The 22694-nt window shown below is 38.3% G+C and overlaps 1 protein-coding gene across 2 annotated transcripts in view; it reads left to right on the top strand.

The window, feature by feature from the left end:
* The window catches only part of grxcr1.S (glutaredoxin, cysteine rich 1 S homeolog), a 72486-nt gene that overhangs the window by 44156 nt on the left and 5636 nt on the right, over positions 1–22694 (top strand). For both annotated transcript variants that reach the window (XM_018243129.2, XM_041579452.1), the window contains one exon: positions 12616–13017. In XM_018243129.2, coding sequence (XP_018098618.1) covers positions 12616–13017 — 402 coding nt within the window. The remainder of the gene's footprint in view (positions 1–12615; positions 13018–22694) is intronic.

Raw genomic sequence — 22694 nt, forward strand, 5'->3', positions numbered from 1 at the left:
GCTGCTTGAAAAAAGTGACTCCGGTGTTTTTTCTGGAGACGGTAATATTATGGATATTTAGACAGAATGGGAACAAGGTCACACAGCTCGATGGCGGGTTGAAGAAAACAGTGTGCAAATAATGCCTACAAGGCCAACGTATACACTACTACAGCGGTGGATACGGATTACGTAAAATATATGAATGCTGCTTGAAAAAAGTGACTCCGGTCTTTTTTCTGGAGACGGTAATATTATGGATATTTAGACAGAATGGGAACAAGGTCACACAGCTCGATGGCGGGTTGAAGAAAACAGTGTGCAAATAATGCCTACAGGGCAAATAATGCCTAAAAGGTCAACTTATACACTACTACAGCGGTAGTAAAATAAAAAAAAGTAAAATAAAAAAAAATGAATATTAAAAAAAAAAAATTAAAGTTGGTGCTGCTGAACTACTAGGAGCAGCAGATTAGCACACCAGTCCCACTCCCCAACACTGCTAGACTAATAGCACTGGGCTCTTATAGTAGTAGTAGTAGTAGTAGTAGTAGTAGTAGTAAAACAACAAAAAAATAAATAAAAGCAGTCCTTACAAGGACTACTGTTATTGCAGCAGTCAGCAGATGAGATCAGAAGCAGGACAGCTGCCCACTGCAGCTACATACAGAGCACTGCAGTAGAAGGTAGATTACTAGCCAGCAAAGCTACCTAAGCTTAAATGTCCCTCAAACCCCTGCAGACTTCTGTCCCTCCAATAACAGAGCAGTATCAAAACGATTACTAGCCAGCAAACTTTCAACTGTCCCTGAAATCACTAACAGGCAGCAGCTCTCTCCCTACACTATCTCTTCAGCACACACAGGCAGAGTGAAAAAACGCTGCAGGGCTTCGGTTTTTATAGGGAAGGGGAGTGGTCCAGGGGAGAGCTTCCTGATTGGCTGCCATGTACCTGCTGGTCTGGGGTGAGAGGGCAAAAAAAAGCGCCAACAATGGCGAACCCAAAATGGCGAACGTCGCGCGACGTTCGCGAACTTCCGGCGAGCGCGAACACCCGATGTTCGCGCGAACAAGTTCGCCGGCGAACAGATCGCGACATCTCTACTGGCAGCCTACAGGAGACTCAATATAGCAGTACACTGGTTTTTATGGACACAAAACTTGCCTCCAAGCCAGGAATTTGAAACAAGGCACCTGCTTTGAGGCCACTGGGAGCAACATCCAAGGAGTTGGAGAGCAACATGTTGCTCAGGAGCTACTGGTTGGGGCTCACTGCTCTAGATAATGGGCTCATACACTCACCCAGATGCTCCATACAAGTTACAGCAAAAATATATTATACAGGTATGGGATACGTTATTACAGGAAGGACATCTCCCATAGATTCCATTATAATCAAATAATTCACAGTTTTAAAAATGATTTCCTTTTCCTCTGTAATAATAAAACGGTAGCTTGTACTTAATCCAAACTAAAATATAATTACTCTTTATTGAAGGCAAAACAATCCTATTTTGGGTTTTATTGTTCAAACGATTTTTACGTAGATTTAAGGTATGGAGATCCAAATTACAGATAGATCCATTGTCTGAAAAAACCCAGGTGCAAGAATTCTGTATAAAAGGTCCCATACACATAAAAGCAATGATCTTTTAGCAGTTCTATGGTAAACTTTTGATCACAGACTGTGATCTTCCTCAGCACTGCTTTCTTAACCAGTCGTACTTATTTCCCAGAGACTACATAAGGTAAAGAAAAGTGGCACTTGGCTATATCATTGCTGAAATAAATAAGTTACATTTGTAGTACACATATGGGATCCATTATCCAGAAAGCTCCGAATTACTGAATACCATCTCCCATAGACTCCATTTTATCCAAATAATCCAAATTTTAAAAAATGATTTCCTTTTTCTCTGTAATAATAAAACCGTACCTTGTACTTGATACAAACTAAGATATAATTAATCCTTATTGGAAGCAAAACCAGCCTATTGGGTTTATTTAATGTTTACTTGATTTTCTAGTAGACTTTATTTTCTAGTAGACTTTAGGTATGAAGTTCCAAATTACGGAAAGATCCTTTATTCGGAAAACCCCAGGCCTCAAGTATTCTGGATAACAGGTTCCATACCCGTACTTTCTATTGCAATAACATCCTTTGCCTTATAGTAAATAAGCATGGAGCAATTGTGCACAGTATTTGAGTTCTGAACTTTACTTTGGTTCAAGATGAGTGTTCCTAATTTGTTTATGACCTATTGACAGGACATCTACCAAAACTTTGCTGATCTTTGTATCTCAAACCTTAGTAATGATGGTCATTACAATGGTCAGTAGAAATATCAGGTCCTGAGCTTAAGGGTCAGGCACACTCTCAGATTCAGGGAGATTAGTCGCTGGCGGGATGGCACTTGGATCACTTTGTTTTCCAAAGTCGCCGGAATTTGCCTGGAACTTGGGGCGACTTCGGAAAACGAAGTGCTCAAGTTCCATTCCGCCGGCGATTTACATTCTAGCTGGCAGGAGGCAGTTTGGGGAGATTGGTCACTCCAACGAAGAGGAGATTTGTAGCCAGGCGACTAATCTCCCCAAATCTGAGCATGTGCCCTGACCCTAAGGGCCCTTACACAGGGGGGCATTTGTTCCTCTGGTCCCCAGCAAATAAAGGATTAACCATAGGGATCCCCCGTGATATAAATCAATATTTTTTTTAAACACAGAGAACTTTGTCAAAATACAAACAGCCAACTCTTGAAATGTGGCTCTCCATTTTGTTGTACCACATAATGTCTTCCTACACTTTATAACACAGTTATTCTGCCTCCAATTGCTGTGTTAGACTTTCCCCTGAGACCTGTATTTATTATTATTTATTAACATGTATTTATATAGCGCCAACATATTGCGTAGCACTGTAAAGTAAATGTGATTATACAACTACATCACATGAATTACATACATGGAGCTGGTACAACTACTGCAATGGCCAATATTTGCCAGATAGTCCAACTCACCAAAAACTTGGGGGCATATATATACTATATTGTGTAAAATGAAATTCACAAAAGAATGGTGTAAAGATCTGTTTAAAATAAATAACAAATTTATCAAGCTGTGTGTAATTTTATGTCATGGGAAGTCCAGATTTGACTGTTTTTTACATGGCAAAGCCTGGCAATGTGTGGTGTATTGTTCTGCCGTTCTATATACAACATAATAAATATGCCCCTTGGATTCCACAGAGTTTCTTTTTTTGGGGTGGATGGACAAACGCTGGAGGTCAAAAGGAATATTTCCCTTTCTAACCTCTGGAGCAACTCCTCACTCATGGAAGTCAGGAACACAAAATGATGATTGAAGCAACTGACATCACACATAAGAAAAGGGAATACGAGGGTTTATAAATAACTAGGAAATAAAACAACTTGCAATACACCTTTGGATACTAGGTGGCAGCATATCAATATGTGTGTATATATAAAACCTAAACAATTCAACATAACAAAACTATTAACTGCTGGGGCAACACAACGGTCTTGTATTTATAACCATCAAAATATTTTTTAAGCCTAAGCTTCTAATAATTCTGAATTTATTATTGTGTTGATATTATTGTTACAGCGTAAAGATATAACAGTTACATATCCAGACAAACATTACCCCAGAATAGATACACAGTTACAATTGTATATTGTTAGGAGACAATAGGGGGAAGGCCCTGCTCTCGAGCACAATGAGAGACCAAGACAAGCCGGCAGTGAATAGAGCTGTTTTATGGGATTCTAAAAATCTCATAGAAAATGAGTGAATGCTTCTGTGATGAGGTCTTATCTCACATTTTGATAAATCTTCTCCTAAATGTCTAAGGGTAGGACTCCACAAGCGATTTTGCGTGCTGCGTCTGCATCCGACAGTCATGTCGCGTTGGATGCGACAATTCTATCTCTTGCCTTATTTTGTCGCAGCACGTCGGATCGCAACAAAATCGCTCGTGAAGTCCTACCCTAAATGTATCTAATTATAGTGCTACCGAACCTGTGTTGTTTTTTTTTTTTACATATAAAACCTCTAATAGAGACTTTTAATTAGGTCATCACATATAAGGTTCTTTGGATACACTATTCAACTTGTGTCCTGTAAAGAAATAAACAGATAAGTCTGACTACTTGTCACGATGCATGGGTGGATGATTCTGTCTCAGCACACTTTCTCCAGTACTTACAGCAATCAGAAGGATTATACTGGCTGACAGAGAGCAACCTCTTGTGGCTCTTGTGGCTTCGGGTGACTTATCTCTTTTTCAGAGGGACAGTCCCTCTTTTGACAGCTCAACCCGCAGTCCCTCATTTGTACTGGAAAGTCCCTCTTTTCTCTGCACTGAACAGCCAGAAAAAGAATCAAAGTTTCTCACTTAATTGGCTTTTAGCAGAGAGCCCAGAACAGCTAACAGGTGCAAATAAGATACTTTGTAACAATTTTGAGACACAAAAACACAGTTTAGATAAGGAGAAATATTTTCAAACTTTCATAACCTGCCAAATTTTGTAAAACGAACATGGTAATTAGGGGGTGTGGCCACAGAAAGGGGTGTGGTCAAAAATTTGCTGCGCTACATGCGGGAAAAATTTTTTGTCCCTCTTTTTACTTCCAAAATGTTGGGAGGTATGCCGAAGTTGCCTCAGAAGGAGACTTCAGGTGCCGGCGATTTAGAGTCTAGCCAGCAGGAAGGCAGTTTGGGATGATTTATTGCCCGAAGAAAAGACGATTTCCCCGAATTTGTGTCTCTGCCCTAATAGATACAAAGGTCACTCCTGAAAATACAGGGATTCTTTCTGTATTTGTTTTTGTGCTGTACATGTATCATATTCAGACTGGCCTAGTGGTGTATTGCAGGCTTAATATTGGGCTCTGTGTTTTTTTTAATAGCACTAAAGAGATTGTTAAAATTTAAAGAGGATGTTAAAAATGAAAGTGCTCTTCTGTACAAATACGATATCCAAAAAATTATTGTAAATTGCAAAAGTGCTTAAAAACACAAGTTAAGCCCATTTACATGCAACTACTTTTATGAGAAGAAAGTCAGGAAAATAATGTACATAATAATGTAGATAATCAGTAGTGGCAGAAGATGTAGTTAAGATAATGTGTTTCTTTCAGAGAGATTAGATAAATGAAATCAATGAATAAATAACAGTGGACATTAAGGGGATCTATTAATCAAGTTGTGTAAAACATCTACGTATTTATCAACTGGGCAATATATTTATATGCAATTTTATAAATTGCTGTAATATTCAGATGCAAAATGCTGACGTCGCTTGAAAAACGTTGTGTAAAAACTGGTGATAATGTTACACTTCTTTTTACACAGCAAATTTCTTACTGTTTAATTTTTTTTTATTGACCAAATAGGTAACACTGTACAGCTTTTTATTTAGTACAATGCCACAGTTATTGCATGAATATATGCCATTCATTAAAAGTACCTGCACTTGTGTATAAAAAGCCATTTTCCACTTCCACATTGTGTTTTTTTCCTATCAGTCTGTTTGGTTGAATAGCAAACAGTGCGCCAAATGCAACTTTAGGAAAATGGTGCCAAATCTCCTCTTTTGCGGGTGACAAGTGATGAGCAAATTTGCACATTTCGCAGCCCGGGAAACTGCGTGAAAATTGACAGTGTAAAATTTGCAAAACACCAAAAATTTTCACGCATCAAAATTGTCGCGTGTCAATTATTGACTTTAATACATTTGGACAAATGAGTTGCAGGTAAAAAGATTGCAGCTTGTGTCAAAATTGTCGTGTATCAAAAGTATTTGGACACTTATAAACTATAATGCGTTTCATGAATTTTTTGACGTTTCACAATTTTTTTGGGGGGGTTTTGCAAATTTTTCAGTGAAGCGAAACAGGACAGATTCACCCATTGCTACTGGTGACAAATCTCCTCCAAATCTACCTGAGGTGCCTTGGAAAGCCAAAGCAATGCACATGTTTAACCACCGGTGATTCACTTTATCAATGGTGGGAAAGTATTTGGAGGAGATTAGTTGCCTGCAAAAGAAGAGATTTGTCATTGTCTACCAGTGTCCTAAAGGCGGTACAGGTATAGGATCCCTTATCAGGAAACCCGATATCCAGAAAGCTCCAAATTACGGAATGGCTGTCTCCCATAGACTCCATTATATCCAAATAATCCAAATTTTTAAAAATGATTTCCTTTTTCTCTGTAATAATAGAACAGGATCTTGTACTTGATCCCAACTAAGATATAATTAATCCTTATTGGAAGCAAAACAAGCATATTGGGTTTATTTAATGTTTAAATGAATTTCTAGTAGACTTAAGGCATGAAGATCCAAATTATGGAAAGATCCATTATCCGGAAAACCCCAGGTCCCGAGCATTCTGGAAAACAGGTCCCATACCTGTACTAGCTCCTGGAGTTATTGATGCAATGCCTTGCATCAATTAACACTCTGAACTTGCCCCTAAAGAATCCGGTACAGATTAAAATTTTCCTCTGGGCACAATTACAATATCCCGACACTGAACTTCTCCAGCACAATATCCAATTCCCACCAAAGTGCACATTCAATTGCATGCACCTCATCAGCTGCAACTGCGTCAGGCACATTGCCACCTCGTGCTTACTATTGCAATGGAATTGTGGCAAAACTTTATGGGTAAAAAACATGGCAATTTGAGACACTTTGCACAATAGTGTAAAATAATGCTATTAAAATAGCGACAAAATAACTACTTATAACAGAGCACTTTGCATATTTATTTGTATGTTCAAAGCAGTGGGCACCCAGTCAGCTTGGCCGGCCCTGCTGGCCTGTATCTGTGCTGGAGAACATGACAGTAGATTGAACGGAAAAAGTTGAAAGTAGTATATAACAAGTCTGTATTTTTCTTATGATTCCTTTTCCAGGGTTCTAGCCAGATCTTCCAAGAACTCTTATTCTCCTGCAGTTATCATATTCCAGCACCTTTAATCTTCACCCAGTTGTTGTCTCCTACAAGTGCCTCCTATTTCTAGTTCTTAAGCTCAAACTATTTCCTATTTATAGAGTGATATTCTGAGTGCAATCAGTTTTTATTATTTGTGGTTTTTGAGTTTGAAATTTCAGCAATCCCATTGCTAGGTTCCAAATTACCCTAGCAACCATGCATTAATATGAATAAGAGATTGGAATATGAATAGGAGAGTCCCTGAACACAAAGACGAGTAATAAATAATACATTCATAGCCTTACAGAGCTTTTGATTTTAGATAGGGGCAGTGACCCCCATTTGAAAGTTGGAAACAGCCAGAAGAAGAAGGCAAACAATTCTATAACTATAAAAAAAGACCAATTAAAAAGTTACTTAGAATTAGCCATTCTATAACATACTAAAATGTAACTTAAAGCTAGACCACCTCTTTAACTCTCCAAGGACTGATACCTGTATACTGATCCCAGGCAGTGTTTGTTTGTGATTAACCATTAATCTGGTAGCCTCCATTCTAACCTGCACTTGCTCTAACCTAGAATGTGGCCTGGCAAAAAGACTCCTTCCTTGTTGTGAAAAATAAGTTGTGTCAACCTACATAAAGTTGTTTTCGGTTATATATATATATATATATATATATATATATATATATATATATATATATATACTCTATTAGTAAGCAATAATCAACTTTATTCCATCCAAGACTGCATTACCCACAGTTCCTTGCTTGTGCCTGTAATACTCTTTTACAGATCTGTTCATCATAGAACATACAAGACATTGTGGGAAATTGTAATTAATTTCTATTGGGAAGTTACATTTGGATTTACAGCCCCTTTTGTACCAAAATAAATTTTGCTCTGACCAAAGATACAGCAGTTCTTGAAAACACAACAATACCATTCCAACTGTCTCACAATTGGCTGAATTAGCACATGATTACACATGTGAGCAGTAATGCCACGTCAAGGCTTCAATCCTGTTACTGTCTATTCACTCCGGGTGTAACATTCCTCAGGGGGTCTAATAATATTATAGCAACAGTCACTAAATAACATCATAAGAAAATAGAGAGGATTACTCATGTCTGTGAAGTTTACCCTTTGCTCAATATATTCCTAATAAACTTCTAGTTCATCTGCAGGAAGGTAAAAAAAAGGGGAACAAAAGCATTTCTGGCATAGATGAATATTGGACTATAAGCATTAATATCAGAGTATGGGTTCAATAGACATGTATGAAGGCAAAGCAGATTGAATGTTAGACCCCCCTGCCCTCTTGTTACACCCTTTGCCTTTCATATCTCACATTCACTTAAACAGGCAGGACCTTGAAAAAAAGTTTACAAGCTCATTTAAAAAATTCTGAATTCAAGTTGCTAGACTGTGCTGGTTGTATTTCAATTATGTGCCCTTCTAGTTTTCTAGTAATTTTTTCACATAATCTTATTCTAGAGGTAACACGGACAAGGTTCAGACATGCTGGTAGGTTAATCTGGCCATAAATGGGTCAATGAAAGCTGCCAACTCAGGACTTCAATCAGCCAGTGTATGGGGTCCCTGATAGGGTCTGCCCCATCTATATCTGGTCTAAAGATCAGACTGGTATCTGTCAGGCTGGTTTAATAATCCAGTTAAGTAGGGAAAGTAATGGTGTATTGATGCACTGCTCCACCAAGTCTACATAGGGCCACTGTAATGTCTAATCATTCATTCACATCGGCCTGATTTGGCAAACCTTGTCAGGCTAAACTGCGTGTGAATGTAAATGGGACCACCGATTGTAAGCTTCACTGGGGCAAAGACTTATGTGAATGTAAGTATAATCTCTATAAAACACTGCAGAAATATGTCAAGGCTTTATAAATGCCTAATAATAATATAAATAAAACAGCACTATTCATTTTATTACAACACATTATTATAACCTTTATTGAAAGGGTTTTGGCAAGTTGTAGTATGTGTCCCCAGTTAGCCAATTATTATAGGGTAAGCGCTGATTGTTTGAATTCCAGCAGTGTACTAATAATTTTTTGTGACCATTACCTATTGCTGCTCTTCTGAATAAATGAACATGATACCGTTAGGTTTTGTATGGATTTGAAGATTCACTTCCCAGGCTAATTGCATTTTGCTCCAGTGACTCATAAAAATGGTTTCACTGTTGGTGCCTTGAGGATTCTGTGCACAGTGAGAAGCTGGTCTTTATCTGCCTCTCACTATCCTGGTGATGTATCTGTGTTTTATAGTTGAACAGACTCCATACCATTCAATAATTCTATTTTGATGTTTGTTGTTTGAAGTTGCAAGTGAATCTCAGAATCCACCAACAATACAGAGACTGTGTATGAATGTAATAACCATGCAGAGTTTACTCCAGATTAAGTAACCAATAGAAAGCCTCAAAGGAGAACTAAACCCTAAAAATTAATATGGCTAAAAATTCTGTATACTGAACTGATTGCACCAGCCTAAAGTTTCAGCTTGTCAATAGCAGCAATGATCCAGGACTTCACACTTGTCACAGGGGGTCACCATCTTGGAAACTGTCTGTGACACTCACATGCTCAGTGGGCTCTGAGCAGCTGTTGAGAAGCTAAGCTTAGGGCTCGTCGCTAATTATCAAGCAGAAAATAAGGTTTGTCTGTATTATAAGCTGATGCTACAGGGCTGATTATTAAATTCTGATGCTAGTTGCACCTTTTTCTGTGCTGCCATGTAGTAATTATCTGTATTAATTACTAATCAGCCTTATATTGTGACATTTCTACTCTATGTGTACTGTATATTGTGAGTGGGTCCCTAAGCTCAGTAAGTGACAGCAGCACAGAGCATGTGCAGTGAATCAGCAGAAAAGAAGATGGGGAGCTACTGGGGCATCTTTGGAGACACAGATCTTTACTGCTAAAGGCCTGTGGTTGCCTTGGGCTGGTACAGAAGCACAAAACATAATGTACAACATTTCTACCTACTTTCTTTCTTCTTTCGTTAGGCTTTAGTTCTCCTTTAAGGGACCTGTTCTGTGAACTAAAACATTTGATTGGTTGCTATGGGTTACTAGACCCAGAGCAACCTCTGTCCCTGATATTAAATTACTGTTGTCACTCTTTACCATTAAGCATCTTAAATTAATTTATAACATTTGCTTTACCCATTTATTGTCAGAGTTAGGGGCTTGTATATCAAGCTAAGGGGCAACTAGCTTCCATTCTGCATTTGGTGCAGAAAAATGTCAATAAAAGCACATATTCATTTTTAGTACATTATTTTAGTAAATAGATCACATGTGCCCACATAGCCTGACAATACAGTATAGTTCTCAGGTTACCGACAAAACAAATAAAATTCTGTTATAGTTAGAATATCTTCTACCAGTCTCCATCTCTGCATGTGGCACTGCTATTCCCACTGAATGATAAGAAGGTTATTGGACCGTTCACTTACGGTAGTCTCAAATGCTGTCAAATACAAATGTCCTACTGAGCAGCAGATATGAATTTTCCAAGTATTCGATTTGTCTGAGAGAGAGATCCAGTAAAGTGTGTGTAGCATGACAAAACCTCAGGACAACTGTTGGAGTTTTCCTAGCAAAAGTAGGCAATTGCATATTGATACAATATTCAGTCTTATCCTAGTTTCCCATAATTATTTAGGGGGTATTTCACCTTTAAGTTAACTTTGCCTTCATTATTTTGTTTTTCTAGTTTTTGAATTATTTGATTTCTTCTTCGGACTCTTTCCAGCTTTCAAATGGGGGTCGCTTACTCTTTCTATTCAGAACCTCTCCTATTCATATCCTAGTTTCTTATTCAAATCAATGCATGGTTGCTAGGGTAATATGGAATCTAGCAACTAGATTGGAGAAACTTCAAATTGGAAATCTGCTGAATGTAAAGCTGAAATAAACCAGAAATAATAATAAATGAAAACCAGTTGCAAATTGTCTTAGAAATTAACTCTCTACACCATACTTAAAGTGTACTTAAAGGTGAACAAACCCTTTCACAACCAAAGACAGTTCTGAAAACCCAAAGGTCATTTTGCCTGGTCATGTGCTTTCAGAAAGAGTCAGCACTTCAGGATGGAACTGCTTTCTGGCAGGCTGTTGTTTCTCCTACTCAATGTAACTGAAGGAGTCGCAGTGGGACCTGGATTTTACTATTGAGTGCTGTTCTTAGATCTACCAGGGAGATGTTATCTTGTGTTAGGGAGCTGCTATCTGGTTACCTTCCCATTATTCTGCTGATGGGGGTGGAGGGGGTGATATCATTGCAACTTGCAGTACAGCAGTAAAGAGTGATTGAAGTTTATCAGAGCACAAGTCACATGACTGGTGGCAGCTGGGAAATTGACAATATGTCTAGCCCAAAGTCAGATCTCAAAATTAAATATAAAAAAATAAGTTTTTTCTTTTGAGAATCAGATTTCAGTGCAGAAGTCTGCTGGAGTAGCTCTATTAACTGATGTGTTTTGAAAAAAAAACATTTTTTCCCATGACAGTTTCCCTTTAAACTGTTTTTGTAATATCAGAAAAACTCTTTCAGACTGCTAAACACTGAAACAAAAGTTGATTTTCGAGCAAAACAATTACCCAGACACAAAGTCAAGGACAAAAAAAAGTGAATGTCCTACAGTGGACCAGTCCCAGTCCCGATCTCAATCCACATGGGAAATTGTAAAATTTGAAAATGACGGCGCACAAGATTCTTCCTCAGAATTTGATGTCCCCAGTATTACATTGCAGAGACTTATTCACAGTTAGGAAGGCAGTGAGCAAAAACCAGCCCCAATACGGTATTTTTTTTTTTTTTGCATACTATTTTAAGAATTAGAGATGCACCGAATCCAGGATTCGGTCTGGCCGAACCGAATCCTAATTTGCATATGTAAATTAGGGTCTGGTAGGGAAATCCCATGAATTCCCTGCCCCTAATTTGCATATGCAAATTAGGATTCGGTTCAGTATTCGGCTGAATCTTTCACCAAGGATTCGGGGATTCGGCCGAATTCCAAATAATGGATTCGGTGCATCCCTATTAAGAATTGCAGCAGGTTTCTGTCATCCGTTTCAGAGACCTGTTGCTTCACCCCAAAATACATTTTCACCCATGAATAAAGAATGATCGATTATCAAGGCACATAGAGGCTAAATCTTTCTACCGAGCATGAGGTGCAGCACAGCCATTTTCCAGGGTAGTCATGTGTGCATGAACTGTAAGGGGCAGACTATTGCACCTCCCAGTGCTCTTGCCCCTCAATGTCCCAGTATCAATCTATATACTCTAATGTTATTTTTATATATATATATATGACCGGAACTCTTTGTGTGATACCTGCATGCACCTGATCTGTTGTGAAAGTACACAGCAGGCTATGAATAATGAATTAGCCAGATCAGTTTGCAGGTTTTAGTTTAAAGGTAACCATAGCACAAGAAATCCATTATTAATCACACAGTCTCCGACTCAGCTAGACCTTTTCCATAGCAGACATTATTCCCTTATGGGTTCTGCTGTCAGTGGAAAGAGTTTTCCCATTGTTGCGAGTGTGGCAAAAAGAGGTGACAATCTGAGGCCAAACAATGTAACCGATTTGTTGTTGTTGTTATTTTTTTTGCTTTTTTTACAAGTCGATGGATGAAGCAATGCTAAATATGGAAACGAAGGCCGATGTGGACAGACAACAAAAAAAGGTCCGATTTAGAGTAGCTTCATCTTACAGCGGAAGGGTGTTGAAGGAAGTGTACACTGATGGCGACTCCTTGGATTCTGAATGTGCCAGCAGCTCTGAGACCGACCAGAACAGCGTCCCAAGTGAGAGTGATGGGGCTCAAAATGGCTTCCCGGGATCAGAGTTTGACGAAAGTGAAAATGAACCCGATGAATTGCTAGTCCTAGCCAGAGCTACCAAAGATAGGGGATTTGCAACAAAAAGAGTGAACATTCTCAGTAAAAATGGAACTGTCCGGGGAGTCAAACATAAAGTCAGTGCAGGCCAAGCCTTGTTTGACAATTTATCAAAAGTATTCCAGGTAAGCACATGCATCATAAACCATAGTAATTCCATTTAATAAGAATATTTTGTCTTTAACATGATATGCCATTTTGGATGTGCGTCTTTGGGGAGCATTGTCAATAATGACTATAATAGGTTGCAGATTCCTTCCTAATGTTTTGATCATTAATAAACGGGAGATTTAGTTTTATATAGTTAACTTAATTCCATAGCACTTCTTTCACTTCCAACTGTCTGACTGATGCTAGGAGAGCTGCAAGTTGCCAACACAAAGCTTCAATTAATAAAAAATGTGAAAACTCACACTGGAGAAATGGCAGTCAACATTTTTTAAAATGCATTTATTTAATATTTTTGATATTGATATTTTTACCAAGTGCTGATAATGGCAATTCCACTAATGCTCTGCTAATTCCACCAACTGCTTTACCAATTCTATTTCTTTCTCTGCTAATTCTACTATGTTCTACTACTACTACTTCTACTAATGCTCTACTAATTCTTCTAATTGTTCATTCTACTACTTTCTTTGCTAATTCTACCATTTGCTCTGCCAGTGCTGCAACTGTTCTGCTAATACTTTTTGCTCTGCCATTTTGCCTACATGCTCTTCCAGTTCTACAATTTGCTCTGCCAATTCTGCATTTGCTTTGTTCAATTCTACACTTTGGCTCTACTTTTTACCAGGGTCCATTAGAAAAGAATGCACTTTCTAGATATCCATTATATCTAGATATACCATTATTTATTTAAAACTTTTTTTAAGAGCACAAGAGCAAAGCCAACAGATTGTGAGTGATATGGTAATTTATCAGGTTAGGAATAACATATGTTATCCACTGCTTGTAAATATTCATGAAAGGCTAGCTGCTTGCATTCAATCCGATAAATAACATTCAATTATGATCTCACTGGTATTTTGACCTTTATTGAGCTCTTGTCTTCCAAGACATGGCATGAATTAATGTAGCTAAAGCAAGTGTAAATGTATCCGTCAGCTGAACTGCGTGTCTTTCTTGAGAGGCTATTATACACAATGGCTTTAGATTTTGAAAACAATAGATACTCGGAGTGACTTTTCTTGGTGAGTAATACAAGGTGTTCCATGTCTTATGGTATTATACCATTTCTTATGAAGATCACTTTTCCATATTACTCCATTATACCTATAGGCAGATTTCTACCTATATTAACACGTACAGTCCTCAGATAATGAAAAAGTCTCCAGTATGGCTGACAAATGATAGCGTCAATGGAAGGTCAAAGTGTAATAACCCTGAGCAAGCAATCAGGTATTTGCTTTATAAAACAGCAGACTAGTTATTGCAACATGCGGATAGATGATAATTAATAATAACCACATGGGTTAATGAACATTTCTATAAATATCAAATTCCATTCATTACCATGTAAAAATGGTTGGCAATGGGCTGTCAGCACACAACCCCTCTTGATCTTCCAGTATCTCCTCCTCACTGGCAATGTGTATAAGGAGCCCAAAAGAAATATTCCATTAGACAGGGAATCTCTAATTATGTTAATTAATTGCCTGAGCATGGTTTTATAATAGCAGCTACAGCAAGGCAGGTAATGTATATCACAAATATTTATTAGCACATTTTTTGCACAAATTCAGTTGGATAAGACTTACAGTATCACTTTATAGGAAACTCTGGAATTGAATTAAGAAATTGAACTTGACCCAATAAATAAAAATAAATTCATGGAGAAGAGAAAACAATAAAATAAATGATTTGATGAATTTCAAATGTGTTAACGGGCCTCCATAGACCTTATCATCCACGTTAATATATTGTAATCTATAGTATACCGATATGGACTTGCATTTATAGGTACCCATCTGTATGCTATGCATTGGGACACAACTCATGGTGAATATCCCTCTTATCAAAGTCTTTTAAGTAAGAGCTATTTTATCAATCTGGCAGCTGATATACAAATCTCCTTTCTTAACAAACAACAAAATGACTAAATCCTGGTTGAGAAATCAAACAAAGAATAACAAACGGAACTATTACACCACTTCTACCAATCAACTAACAGACATGATTTACAAACAGCTATGTGTTGCAGTTCCTGTAAATTAGTTCTTGCACACATATATAAATAATATTTTACACAGTTGCATTTGACAGATTTCTATTCCTTTGCAAAACCTCCTAGAAAGATTTTAGAACCTGGATGAATGGTAAATATATTAAGCCCACTAGTTGTGTCCCTACTTAAGATTTTGGAGAATCTACTCTGCTCCATCAAACTAAATCCAGTATCAGTTTATACTCTTTTCCATTGTAAAGAACCGAACAGCCTGTTGTTAAACTGGAGATGAGACATCATTGAGATGGTTTTAAAAAGAATGGCAACATGGAGATTATGAACATTCTACTTGAACCTCTATTGTTGTAAATACATAAACATGACTTAAGCTGCCATTTGCAAGAGGACCCCCAAATGTTGAAACCCATTTCACAACTTGCTCAAACTTGCTAAAAAATGGATTCAATGAGGATCTTTTGCTTCCACATATCGTAGTGCCAGTGCTATACTGTCTACTTAAAGGTATACAAAGATCTAATCCTTCAACATGGAAGACGGAATACAGCAGATATTAGATTTGGATTTTACATGGAAAGAAAATCAATATGTTTGATAGTGCTCAATTAACTAGAACTTTCGTTCAAGGGAAAGCTGCATTCTGCTCCTTCTGCTGGATTAATAATAGTGAAGTGGCAGTAGATGCAGGTCACTATTGGGCAGACCTAGAGACAGGGCCATGTTACCACCTGTACCTCCTACCACTTCTTACCTTGTATATCCGCCTTACTGCAGTATTATATAGTATATGTTAGGAGTCCATTGCTGTTATAAGACTCACTAGCTTTCCTTGTCCTAATGTAGGAAGAATGAATTTTGTACTTTCAAAAACAACAAATAACATAAACAACTCCCTCCCTTAGGACATGGCCAGAAAAAAAGGAACCAAGACAGAGACAACTCGGGATAAAGACCTAGCAAATGCTGTGGATCCTAATTAGCATGGATTTTGACTGGTTCATTGTAGAATGTAAGCCCACATCTACTTTGGATACTAAGCATCTACTGGAGCCAGGGGTTTCCTATATTCCTGAATTCAATGCAGCTATCTGAGAATAGACTAACAGTGTGACAAAAATGACTGAAGACCCAACATTAACCCTCAGCATGACAAGGATTAATCCATGGAAGAAAATGCCACCATCTTCCACAAAATGCTTATATTGAATATTAGGAGGAGAGTTATAAGCTTCGGAGAAAGTATTGCCATTATACTAAATATTAAAACTAAGATTAGACACATCATGCTTGTTGTCTATATCTGACTTTAGGGTCATCCAAAAACCTAAGGGTACTGAGCATCCCCGAGGAGACCATCACTTCCATCTATAGTAAACTATCATACTTTTGGTGTACCGTTCCAAAGATTGCTGCTGTGCCTTAAAAATGAGTTATCTACTTTAGGGTTGCTATGTCACAGTGGAAACTCAGAAGCCCTCAGGCAATAAAAACCTACAGATCTACATTTTGTTCACTGCAGCTTCATAAATTCATGAAGTGTGATCAATGAGCACTTATAGCAGCCCCAAGCATAATGAGCACGTGGATACACAGGGTGACTTGTATGGTATGCAACCTGTGGGCCGTACGTATACGAGGGGCCATACATGGTATTGTTCTATTCATGTTGGCCAACCTCCTATTGGACTATTGGAATAGCATCCAGACATTCATTTACAAACTTAGAACTGTCCATATGGCTTTTTGTGAACAATAATTTTGCTTTCCTTCATTCTAGCTTCTTTGCCTGCTATGTTGTGTGATAGTAGGAACATTTGGAGCTTGCCACACTCATCATTGTCTTTGCGGTTGGGACCTACTGAGGGGTCTGTTACAGGGACACTGTTATAATACAATTATACATTTTCCCGGTGTCCTTGCCCTATGGCACATGGGGCTGTGTCTCGCCCAAGGGAGAGCATGTTTCTCAAAGTGCCTGAAAATACAAAATCCTATTTTATATTCCTAACGTATGACACCATAGAAAGGAAGAGAATTTGTTTAAAAATATTTTCTATTAGGCCTCTTTAGGTAAAAAAATCACTTTAGAGAAGTGACCATTAGCAATCAATCAGCCATTGATCAATTTGGTGCAATAATAAAAATAGCAAAATAGTAAAATAATAAAATCCAGCTTCTTATAGGTTACTAGTTATTGAACCCTGATCTGCTTTTTTTTTTACATTGTAACATCCATGTACCATAATAAATACAATATATATATATATATATATATATATATATATATATATATATATATATATATATATATATATATATATATATATATATATATATATATATGAAATATATATATTTCAGGATTATTCTTGAAGGATTAGATCTTTGTATCTACTAAATGTAAGGGTTGGAGTCATAGTCAGCAAACAGAAACATGGATGGCAAAATAAATACAAAATTATTTGTAATTGTAATCGACACAGTAAATAGTTAAAAACCCACTTTCATGGAATTTAGGAATTGCTTGTTGTTTTTGCTATCATGAGGTCCATGAAAAGGATATTTTATTTTACTCTATGAAGGAATACTAATCAGTAAATCAAATGGCAGTGGGGGGTTTAAGCCTAATGTAGTTTTGGTTATTTATTTATATAATTCCTGCTCTGTGAGTCTGTATGCATGTGTCCAAGTGCCACGTGTTTTACAACTACTAGGCAAATAAGTCTAGGGGTAGGATGGGGTATAAAATGGAATCTTTTGGGACCCCAACAGGATTGGGCCCCGCCAGGATTTTACCTGGTCCAGTCCGACCCTGATTATCCAGCAATAAACATCTTTAAAGATGTATAAAAATCTTTTATGACATGCTTATTTTATGCTGATTTTAAATTTTAAATTAACCTCTGTATTTACTGTGCACATCACTGAATCGTCTATTTACAGTATGGGGAGAGATGTCACGGTGCTTCCATTCTGGCTGCATTCATAGTGTCATGTTACCTGGTGTCATTATCTAAGGCTGCCCAATGCCAGTCTAGAACTTCACAATTGCTGATATCTGATACATGGCACCATTTTCACCTACAACCACTGACATCTTCTTGCACTAGAAGTAGAATTAGTTGGAATACACTTGGCATATCTTAAGGAATAAAGTATCAAAGCCATTGTAGGCAAACGGTCCCTCAAATCATTATTTGTGTGTTCAGGTGCCTCCTTGATGCAGACATTGTTGTCTGCGGTGCCCTGTCATTTATGGGCACTTATGTTTGGATTGACTAGAATAATATGAACTTGCTGTTTAGATCTACACTCAGTCCCTGTTCTGTTTTTTTCCATTTAGATTTTATATTGTGTATGTTGTCGTGAGGAGCAAACCTGCTCTTGGTTTAAATGCGTGGTTGTGTTTTTTGTTGTTTTTTTTAAATTTGTTTTACATTTAGCAATATTGTATGTGTCAGATGATTCATTCACAGTTTCTGTTTTGTGTGTAACAATGAGAGAATTTTTAGGGAAAAGACTCATATATGTTTTGTTAGCGCAAAAAACTTTGCAAACGCCTTTGCAAAAGTTAGCGACCATGTTTACGACATTTTTTGACTGATTAAAGACAAGTGGCGTAGCAATAGCAGACCCCGCAGTCGTAGGAGGGTCTAGGGAAGAGGGGGCCTAGACTGTAGAGTCTGCTTCTTCTATAGTGAACAAGAACCCCCTGTCAGGGAGCCGGGAGCTCCCTCCAGGGAGGTAGTCTGGATCAAGGAGGAAGCCCTCTAGTGGGAGCAAGGTCGCGGTATCCGAAGGGTTAAGCAGAATCAGTAGTAGTGGTCACAGGCATGAGTTAACGAGGGCAGACAGATCAGATGTAAAAGTCCAAAGTCCAGGCAAAGTTCAATAACACAGGCAGGTAACAGGAATCACAGGCAGGGAGCAGGAATTAATGCTGGAAGCAGGAATCAAGGCTGGGAGCAGGAATCAAGGCTGGGAGAAAGCAGGACAGGAACCCAGGCACCAGTGATGACATCATCATGCAGCGACGCTGAAGCCATGTGTTCAGCATGGGCTCCGCCATCTTGGATCTTCACTGTGACCACCGGTAATGTATACAGCGCCGTCGGGTACTTCTGGCAGTCCTGACACCCCCCTTCCTCAGCTGCTCTTTTACTTGTGACGGGATATCAGAATGCAAGTCAGCATGGAGTGGAGAAGTGGGGGGATAGGAAAGGGAGGGGGTGGAGTCAGGGCAGGAGTGGGTGGAGTTGGGTCTGGGAGTGGACAGAGTTGGGCAGGGAGTGGGTGGAGGTAGGAAGTGGGTGGGAGGATGGGGATCAGAGCACGCTGGGCCCCTCTGAAGATTGTTTTGCAGGGGGGCCCGGTGCTCTCTAGTTACGCCACTGTTAAACACCTCAGCGACTTCCTTTGCAAAGTTTGTGACCAAATTGCTTTTGCGAACATTTGCAGTGTATTTAATAAAATTTAGCAATTACAATCCACATTTTGCAACAAAAATACTTAAAGGAAAACTATACCCCCCAAACAATGTAGGTCTCTATTAAAAGATACTGAGTAAAACAGCTCATGTGTAAAACCCTGCTTCATGTAAAGGAACCATTATCATAATAATATACTTTTTTAGTAGTATGTGCCATTGGGTAATCATAAATAGAAAATTGCCATTTTAAAAAATAAGGGCCGCCCCCTGAGATCGTAAGATTCACTGTGCACACATACAAACCACATGTAAGGTCACATGAGCCAATTAACAGACAGAGTTCTGCCTTTTGCTTCCTCACTTCTTCCTGTTACAGTTAGTGTTATAGTATTTCTGGTCAGGTGATCTCTGAGGCAGCACAGATAGAGTCACGAAATGGTGGTTCAAGGCAAGAGATGTAAAAGGGCAATATTTATGTAAATATATATTCCAGTTTGGTAAGATTCTTTGATATGTCATTCAATTTGATATAAACTATCTGTTGCTTAAGTATTCATTTTGGGGGTATAGTTTTCCTTTAACTAAACTCCAGAAAAGGTGTTTAAGGTTCGCAATGCCTAATTAAGATTCGTAATGCAATAAAAGCCTAAAGACGATTATTACATTGGCTTATTTATATTTGCAAAGTTCTGCTCTTTGTGAATTTTATTATATTTCCCCCATATTCTTATATATCTGTGCGGGGCTGGTATCACCTCTGTACGTTTTTTTATTAGAGTCTAGTCCCGTTACAATAAGTGGCACTTCCCGGTCACTTATGGTCCCAATACTGTACATATTATTAACTTTTATATATATAATGTTGATACATTTACACATTGTTTTACTAAGATCTATGTACATTTACTGTACATCAGTCCCCAATGCCCCAGCGGAGATTCAAATTCAAATTCCTTATCATATTCACTTACACACTCTGGGGTCAATTTCTTCACAATTTACACAGTTATTTTGTAAGTAGGTTATTGTAGCAGGGGAAAAACAAATTGCCTAGAGAAAACCCATGCAGACATAGGGAGAGCAAACAAACTACTTGTAGATAATGTCCAGGTTTGAATTAAATTCAGGAGTGAGTTTTTAAATTTTGTAAAAAAAAAACAAAAAACCCCAGTTGTGGGAAAAGTAAACCAATGCCAAGAAACACAATGGAGTTAAAAAGCTCACTCAGTGTCTGATTGGAGAGTCTGGGGCCCACCGGGGCTCCCACCTCGGGGTCCCCAACATAAAAATGTTGTTCATAGTATAAGGGGTAGTCATTGTGAATTATCTAATTGCTTGTATCCATGGGGTTCATTAGGTAAAGCTTCTGCTCATAGTTGTATCCACAGCCTGACACTTCTAAAGATAGTTCTAACATTTTAGCCTTTAAGGTGCTGAGAGTTGTACATTAACAAGGGCCACAAGTTAGTTTACCTGATTTAGATTTTCAACAATGGCACTCTATATTTTTATATTTATATGATGCTGCGTTCTTAGCTAGAGTCTGGAGAAATTATTTCTCCTCTAGCAACAGAAAATGAAACCGATACTAGGGGGCACATTTACTATGGGTCGAATATCGAGGGTTAATTAACCCTCGATATTCGACCATCTAAGGAAAATCCTTCGACTTCGAATATCGAAGTCGAAGGATTTACTGCATTTCTTTCGTTCATACAATCGAAGGAAAAATCGTTTCCTTCGATCCAAATAAGCTAGGAAAGCCTATGGGGACCTTTAGGTAGGTGGTCGAAGTTTTTTTTAAAGAGACAGTACTTCGACTATTGAATGGTCGACTAGTCGAAAGATTTTTAGTTCAAATCGTTCGATTCAAAGTCGAAGTCGAAGGTCGAAAGTAGCCAATTTCGATGGCCGAAGTAGCCAAAAAAATACTTCGAAATTCAAAGTATTTTTTATTCTATTCCTTCACTCGAAAGTAAATGTGCCGCTAGGTATTCATTGCTATTGTGTGCACACAAACAAGCAAATAATTACATGTCAGAGCTATGCTGATCAGACAGAGCTGGTTCTGCAGCTAATAATCAGCAAATCAATGTCTATAAAGCTGCCGACAGCCATAATCACCAGCAACTGTTATACAGCAAAAGAAAAATAAGTGGCAACACAGTAGCTGTTCTTCATTTTTATCACTGGTCCTTTCAAAAAGGCATTACCTCTCCTAAAGGAAACGTAACTCTAGATAAGTACACCATAGCAGCCTGTCAGATATTTGATTTCAATGTTCAACTCTGATTTATGATTGTTATTAGGGAATACGGCACGCAGGAGAATTTCTTACCGCAGCTGAACTGAAGAAGCTGCTTGGATGAGTGATGGTTCAAAATTACTCAAAGTCTAAAGCTGCCCATAGACTTGCAGATTTTAACCTTATGTTCGACGGCCGATCGTTCTTGCAATCTTTCGTCCTACAACTAACCATGCAGATTAAATAAAATAGTATACAGGACAAATCAGAAAATATTCTGGCTATGAATTGACAGACAGCAATCGTAGGAAAATTATTTCAGACAAATAGTAGTGAAAGTCACCCACTAATACCATCAGACAGAGGCAATACACACAGAGATATAGTTAGCCGCCAGAAAGTGTCTAAAGCTGGCCATAGATGTTGAGATTTTTAAAAGATCCGATCCTCATCGTGAGACCACGATTTTCTCAGAACGATCGTACGAATTGACCATCAACTAAAAAGACCAATTTGCCAGGAAAACAAAGGGGAGCTGCCTGCTTGGCCCTGCAAACATAGATAGATTGCACTGGGACTGACAAAGATTTTTTGACCTGGCCGATCAATTTCCTGACAGATGTCGGCCGAAAAATCGTAAGATGTACGATTGTTCGAATCCCACTAACCGCACGATAATTTCGAAGGATTGGTCGGACTTGCAAGAAGAATCGTCGCGTCTATGGGGAGCTTAACTTGTCCAATCGACGTATTGCCATGGTAGGAAAAACACCAGGACAATCCACACACAAGCCGAAAATTGTATGAACCTCTGTTCCGTAAGACTTTATCTTTGCGTCTGTGACCAGCTTTACCAGTATTTGATCATTGTTTCTATTGGGTGATGACGTCATGTGTTGTGCGAATATAAAAGGACTACTGTCCCCGGGAACTGACTGGCACG

The sequence above is a fragment of the Xenopus laevis genome, chromosome 1S (assembly GCF_017654675.1).
Source record: "Xenopus laevis strain J_2021 chromosome 1S, Xenopus_laevis_v10.1, whole genome shotgun sequence".
Classification (NCBI taxonomy): Eukaryota; Metazoa; Chordata; class Amphibia; order Anura; family Pipidae; genus Xenopus; species Xenopus laevis.